This window comes from Myotis brandtii, unplaced genomic scaffold (genome assembly GCF_000412655.1).
Source record: "Myotis brandtii unplaced genomic scaffold, ASM41265v1 scaffold15, whole genome shotgun sequence".
Lineage (NCBI taxonomy): Eukaryota > Metazoa > Chordata > Mammalia > Chiroptera > Vespertilionidae > Myotis > Myotis brandtii.
Window position 1 is genome coordinate 1,146,134 of NW_005355410.1, and position 7,545 is coordinate 1,153,678.

General features: G+C 43.1%; 1 protein-coding gene across 5 annotated transcripts in view; it reads left to right on the forward strand.

Moving 5' to 3' along the window:
• Positions 1-6,285, forward strand: part of KIAA0226L (KIAA0226-like ortholog) — an 86,390-nt gene extending 80,105 nt beyond the window's left edge. For all 5 annotated transcript variants that reach the window (XM_014535738.1, XM_014535740.1, XM_005861393.2 and 2 more), the window contains 3 exons: positions 1,993-2,146; positions 3,109-3,199; positions 5,291-6,285. In XM_014535738.1, the coding sequence (XP_014391224.1) occupies positions 1,993-2,146; positions 3,109-3,199; positions 5,291-5,403 (358 nt within the window). In that variant the 3' untranslated portion in view covers positions 5,404-6,285. The remainder of the gene's footprint in view (positions 1-1,992; positions 2,147-3,108; positions 3,200-5,290) is intronic.
• Positions 6,286-7,545: the final 1,260 nt, after the last annotated feature.

A 7,545-nucleotide genomic window follows, 5' to 3' on the forward strand; every position in this document is an offset into this window, starting at 1 on the left:
CTTTGTGGGCTTTGTGCACAGTCTTGTTGTAGTTAAGCCTTGATTGTCGTAAGTATCACTGGGAGGAATTGACCTCCAGGCCAATTGGCTGTGAGAATCAGCTGTGTGTGCAGTGGGAGAACTTCTGTGCTGGAGATACCCCTCCGGGGCAAGACTTGCTTTAGTGGGGCTTTGGTGCTCACTGAGTCTGCCCCCTGAATGTGTCCTTTATGGATCCGAGGAGCTGCAATCTGGATGGTCCCACTCTGACCACCGGGCACACTGGATCTCTAAGGAGGTGCTAATCTAGCCTCTGCCTGAGGCTATCAAGCAGGAGCCAGGTGTGAAGCAATGCAAGTTGCCTGGGGCCTTGGGCCAGCTGTCCCAAGAGGCTGTTAGGTAATTTTCAAATTGCAAAGGGCCAGGCCTTTCATATGCAAAAGCCTCCATGCATGGCTTGGGGCTTGGGTGGGGTGGGGTCCCAGGGGATCAACTGGGTGGAGCAAGCAGCTATGGCTGTCCTCAGAGGCCCCGCTTCTCAGTGTCCCAGCAATCACTGCAAGCACCTCTGAGAGAAAGCCGCCCTTGAGTTCTGACCGATGCCAGACAGTCCAGTTTCTCCTGTATGAGTCTGGGTCCCCAGAGACTCGCCCAGAACTGGAGCTCAGAGCTTAAGATTCCCTCCCGATTGAAAAAGAAAACCGTGTCCTCAGCCACCAGCCCTCTCCGCATGTGCCTTCATACCTCTGTACTTCCGCACCGCACCTCCTCTGAGTCTCGGTATGCTTTTCTCTTTCCTTCTAGTTGTAGAATTTCCACTCAGCCAGGCTTCCTGTGTTTTTGGATGATGTCCGTTCCGTCTTTTAGTTGTATTCTTGAAGTGGTTGTGCGAGGCAGCAATCTCCTGTGTTTACCTATGCTGCCATCTTGGTTTTTCTCTCGCTTCTTTCAGTTTTTAATCTTTACTTAATGATGATGTATTGCTTTTGAATTAAATTTCTTGGGGAGGAGCATGTCTTTAGTAGTCATTTAGGTTTGAGCTTTACCTCATGGCATTGCTGTGACAGGTTAATTATGCCTCAGACCCTCAGTTTTCTTGTATGTAGCATGTAACAATACCCACAATTCTTACCATCTACAACAATTTCTTGAATATCCATTCTGTGCTTCAGATGAACAAATCAACAGGACTCATGTTAAGTCCAGGGAGGGAATCAGCACAATAGTCCATTGCTGGATTGTGTCTTAGGCACATATGTACAGAGCCCTGAGAATGTGGAGTAGCATTTTGTTTGTAAGGGAAGGGAGCAGACAAGGCTTCCAGAGATAAAGCCTGAGCTGGAAGTGGAAGCAGGCTGAGGGAGTCCCCAGGCTGGATGGAGAATTAAATATGGTTTGGCTTCAGGTCCAGGGTACACAGTGGCTGCCTTGGGAATGCAGTGTGTGGTGATGCTTCTCATCACTGATTTAGGGAATTTAGGAGGAGGCGCAGAGGGTTTGGAGAAGGATTTGTTCAGTTTGGAATGCCCTTGGTGCATCCAAGTGCCTGTGACCAGCTCACAGATGGATAGTCTTCAGCTCAGTTTTGAACTCAAGGATTTGGGAGTTATATGCCTGAGCAGTTATTTTTCTGCTATCTGGGCAACTGTCAGTGACAGACTTGAAATTGAGCTGGAATCAGTAAGGTAGTGAGTTTTATCCCAGTACACAGTTTTAAGACTTGAAATAACATTCAATTTTCTTTTGCTTGGTCAGTCTGCAAGAAGCACATTTCTCTGCTGGTTCAGTTTTTTTGAAATCAGTATGGGATTTTACCTTGGCTTCCAAGTGAACTTGCAAAATCTAATGTGTTGAATGAGTAAGGTTAACTTGTTCTTGGGGCTCTTTTAAAAAATTGAGTTAAAAAGTAATTGTGAATGCCAGGAGAAAACAATTACCTGCTCACCCCTTTCCCTCTTCTCCCCCAGCCTGTGTGGGTGGGTTCTTGAATCCTCTTTGTTTTCTCTCTGGCAGTGCATTAAAAGAGTTTGAGCAGGTGCCCAGACATTTGACCGATGAGCTCTACCTGTTCTCCCTGGAGGACCTGGTCAGGGTCAAGAAAGGGTTGCTGGCGCCCTCGCTCAAGGACATTCTGAACGCTTCCCTTGCCCACGTGGCCGGCTGTGAGGTGAGGTTCACAGCGGGCAGGTGTGTTCCTGAGCTGTCTCTGGTGCATCAGGGCCTGTGCTAGGTGTTCTACACTTTATATCATCATTTAACTTTTACAAATCCTGAAGAAAGTGCTGGTAATACCCTTTCCAGATGGGAAAAATGAGGTTCACAGCTGTTAAAAGAGTCTAGGTCAGTGGTTCTCAACCTTCCTAATGCTGCGACCCTTTAATACAGTTCCTCATGTTGCGACCCTCAACCATAAAATTATTTTTGTTGCTACTTCATAACTGTAATTTTGCTGTTATGAATCATAATGTAAATATCTGATATGCAGGATGTATTTTCATTGTTACAAATTGAACATAATAAAAGCATAGTGATTAGTCACAAAAACAATATGTAATTATATATGTGTTTTCCGATGGTCTTAGACGACCCCTGTGAAAGGGTCGTTAGATCCCCAAACGGGTCGCGACTCACAGGTTGAGAACCATTGGTCTAAGTAATCCTGTAGTAAGTATCAGGGCTGGGATGCAAGCCTGGGCCAAGTGGCTTCTTAGTCTGAGCTCCCAGCCCTGCTTGGGGTCTGCCTGGACTCCCATCTGTCCCATCTGTGCCAAATACAGCAATGTCAACTCAGGATCCAGTGGAGCAGGAGCTCTTTGTCTACAGGGACTGGAGAATTGCAGTGCAGCTATCAGAAACAAAATTAGATAATTTAAGAGTCCATGTTTAAAATCATGATCTTGCTCTGGTGCCTTAATCCAACTCAATGTGATGTTTCTCCATGCAAAATGAATGCACATTTATTGTTCTCATCCGCTCATTGCAGCAGAATATAACATCTTGTTCCTTCCAGAGGCTGGAATTGTAGACATTTAAAAATGGCTACTTATCAAATACTGTAAAAGTAGTGACTAAGATTCTCCATCGAAAGAGACATTACCAATGAAGATTTTAACTTTTTGACTCTTACAGCTGTGTCAAGGAAAGGGCTTCATTTGTGAATTTTGCCGGAGTACAGCTGTCATCTTCCCATTTCAGATCACAACGTGTAGAAGATGTTCAGGTATCTTAATAAATGAATAGCATAAGCTTATTAATGTAATAAGTGCAGAGTTAACATTAGTTTAATAACAAGCATGTTAACGTAAAAACCATTGAAACCTGTAAAGAATTTTTGTGAGTTTATTTGAGCCAAACTGTCGACATATGCCGGGAAGCAGAACCTCAACGAATTGAGATAGTGCTCCGGAGATTGGCGGGTTACATTTGCAATTATTCATTGCAATCAAAGGAAAGGGACGTAGGTGGGTTACATGAAATCCATTGGTGACAGACTAGAGAGGCGGGAGAAAGCAAAGCTGGGTGGGGGGAGGGGAACCCCTGGGATTGGATAAAAAGTAAAATGATGGGCACATACTTAGGTGGGTGCAGGAACAATTAACATGATAAGGAATTTGTGGTATCTGTCCTGGCACCCAGCACATTAGGTTGTGACCCAAGGGATCTGGAAAAAGGGAAGTTACAAGTTACCTAGACATTTTAAAGGGTATGTTATTATAGATGCAAAAAGACAGATAGGCTCAGTTAAGGTAAATGTTGACCTTGTCGGTGAAGATACCGGCCTAGGGGGTGACTACCCACCATAACTGCTTTTAGTGAAAGTTTAATTTCAGACCATCTTTTGTGGTTACTTTAGGTCTCTGAGTCTGTAAGACCCCCATGTAGGCCTTCCCTGAGCTTGTCAGGTTAGCATGTGGCCCCTTTCATCCACAAGCACAAAATTAGCTTAAGCTTGCCCTGGCTGGTTTGGCTCAGCGGACAGAGCATCAGACTTCCGACTGAAGGATCCCAGGTTCGATTCTGCTCAAGGGCATGTGCCCGGGTTGTGGGCTCAATCCCCACTAGGGAGTGTGATTCTCTCTCATTGTTGATGTTTCTATCTCTCTCTACCTCTCCCTTCCTCTCTAAAATAAATAAAATATGTATTTTTTAAAATTAGCTTAAGCTTAATAATAGCTAAATAACATTTCTTTAAATTATAATGGTGCTGGTGTGTGCTATATGTTGAATTGGAGCTAGTAAAGTTTTGGGTGCACAGGAAGGAGTATTTGGGTGCAGCAGGGATAAAGGGTGATGTCTCCTAGTACAGGGTTTGAAGAGAGGAAGTTTCACCTGTGCCCAATTCTTCTATACCAGGGTAAGCTACAGCACCACATTTTGTAGTTGGATCCATTTTGTAGTTGGATCGTGGTCATGCCAAACACTGAAGTGTTACCTCTGGCTTCATTTGTGCTATGATGGCAGAGTTGAAAAGTTGTTATGGAGACCATATGGCCCACAGGACCTAAAACATTTACTATCTACCTGTTTACAGAAAAGGTTTGCAGATCCTTGTTCTACTCTATTAGTGCCCCAGGAAATACTGTGTTCTCTAAACTGTTTCATGGGAGAGATGTGGTAAGAAATCTGCCTTCGCCCTTAATATGAGCAGGCCCTCCTCTTAGACCACTCAAGTGTTGTTTCCCTGACTCATTAGGCAGTGTTCTCTGCAGAGAAACTCTGAGGCAGGGATTTGCATGCAGGAAGTTCACTGTGGCACATTCTTAGGCTCAATACCCATGGAGGTGAAGACAGCAGGATTGGGTAGAGGGAGAAGCTGAGCTGTGATGTGGATGCAGTGAAGCTCAGCACATCTCACGGGGAGCTCTGAAGCAGGAATGGCCTTCAGCATTGTTTCAAATTGAGGAAAAGGGGCCAGCCAAGTCTTTAAAACCCACATTGAACAGTCAGTCACCCAACAGGCTGGTGCTAAAAAGGGGACATGACCTTGAGCAAGGCAGCTCTCTCCCATTAGGGCCATTTCCAGGGAAGGGACACCACCTCCTGAGCCACTGGCTAACAATACTCTCAGCAGCTGGGGGAATGTCCCTTGGGCAGATCTGGGGGGCACGGCAGCATCCACTCATCAGGCCCTCAGAGGTCAATGTTCATGACCTGTTGGAGACTTTATAATCCCTTTGAGTTTCAATCTGCCTGATTTCTTTTTGGAAGAATCTGGTTTCTGGACTCAGATCCTTTCTCTCCTGGGGATGAGTGTACATATGTGAGAAAACAAGATAGCCCCTTTGCTTATGGCTGTCCTTCTTGCTTGCAGAGTGCAGAGCTTGCTTTCACAAGCAGTGCTTCCAGTCCTCTGAGTGCCCCCGGTGTGCAAGGATCACAGCTAGGAGAAGACTTTTGAAAAGTTTGCCCTCTGCAGCGACATGATGCCCAAGTACTGTGAAAAAGACTGTTTAACACGCCTTATGACAACACCAATTTGTATCTATTATTGATAACATTATTTTAGATATTGAGTATTATATATTAAGAAGAAAAATGGTCACTATTCTCTTTATTATATCTTTAGTATTTTAAAACAATGCAGATTTGTTGTCATTAAGTGAAGGGTTGTTACTGGCGGTTTTGTTTACAAGTAAATACTGCTACTGTTTATTCTAAGAGGTTTTTTTATACTAATAATGTATTTGAATAGTTGTATTTAACTAATTTTGGAGCTTATTTTTTTATGAATTTAAACTGACAGGATGAATTACTTCATTCTTCCTGTAAAGCTGTTTGTGAAATGGATTGGTACTTTCACTGATTAAAAATACAACCAAAAATCTCTTTGCTCAGGCTTTATTTTTGGCTTAAATGCCATTTTGTATTGTATCAGTCTTACAAACTTTATTTCAGGGTTTGCATAGAGAGTACACATTACTTGTGCAGTTACATCTATTTCAAAATGAGTTTGGGTTGCTTAACTGCCTGTGGAGATGCTGTTTGAATCATTTGCCTCTAGATGGCTCTCCTTCAGATGGCTCAAATCAAAAGCTGTTTTTGTCATCTCTGTTCAACACACTCAGTCAAGGGATGCATGGGTGAGTAGAAGCTTATCCCTGCCTTTAGGATGTTGTCTCATAGGTATAAAATTGAGCATAAGATATTTGAAGATGTAAATAAGGTGTGGGAAAATATTGCTAATAACAATGTGATAAAGTAGTACAAGTTGTTCCCTAACTCCATCCAGTCCTGTGTGTGTGTGTGTGTGTGTGTGTGTGTGTGTGTATGTGTGTGTGTGTGTTTTATTCAGTTGGATAATATTGAGCACATGAAGGAAATTAGTATCTCCTATCAATGTGGTGTTTTCTCATCCTGTCACTTGTTTTCCCATCCTGATGCTTCTGCCAGATCTCTGCTCCCATTTATTATTTAAGCCATGTCTCTTTTAAAAAGAAATATTGTCACATGGGATAAGATAAATAAAAAACTAAAAAATATTTTATTCTTACCCAGAGCTTATATTCTATGTTAGGAATCAAGGGTCAGAGTGGAATGCTGATATTCCTTATAACAGCTCTATGAGGTTCATGTCAATATCTCCATTTTGCAATAAGGAAACTGAGGCTTCAAAAAGAGAAATAATGCACTAGGGCCCTATGAGTAGTGCATGGTAGAGGTGGGATTGGCATTTTACTTGGCCTGCCTCCAGAGCCGTGTTCCTACTCCCTACTTCTGTGGTATCCTTTTGAGGTAATATGAGCAAAAACAACTTTAACTTGTAAGTTTTGCTCCAATCTTGGTTAGTGGCATTGGGCTGAGTGGTTTCTCACATTGCCTTGCACTGATTTGAGGACGTTGCTGTGACTCATGCTTTGCTTGAAAGTCTCTGTGTTCTGGTGCTGTGTCTATAAAGCACTGATGAGTATGTGTATGGCACAACTTTGATGTTGAGGAAGAGTGCACAGCACCTCTCAGCAAGTGATGCTTTTGATTTCTTTATTTTGAGCAAGAATGAATCAATTTAAATAACCATTCTATGGATTTGGCTGAGACATGTTCTTCCCCATCATGGTCATAAAGGCTCCTTCCCAGTACGGCGCCTGTTTGAACAGAAAAGTGGCTTCAGCCCGCATGCAGCACGCTGTAGGGAAGTAATTAGTTGTGACATATATTGCTCTTTAATGGCATTTACTCCCTACACTGTTTTTTTCATGCAACTTTTATTTGGCTGCCAGAAAGAAGATGAAGATTTGGTCTTTCTCATCAGACTGTCACCCACTGTGAGGCATTGAGTTGCAGTGCTGTGATTCCAGTGATTAATTTTATGCCTTTACACAGTTCACTTAGGAAATTTCAGTAACTTGCTCTTTATAGCCATGACTCTCAGCTGCAGGTAGGGAGTTATATCAGGGGAGAGTATAAAGGGAGTGAGGGGGGTGAGGTATCCCAAAGATGTTCTGGTATGTTGAATTGGGTGAGAATTATTGGATTGATTCTCAGATCTGCTACTTCCTACCTATGTAACTCTGGGCAAGCTACTTAAATAATACGCATCTCTGCTTATAAAATTGGGGATAATAACTA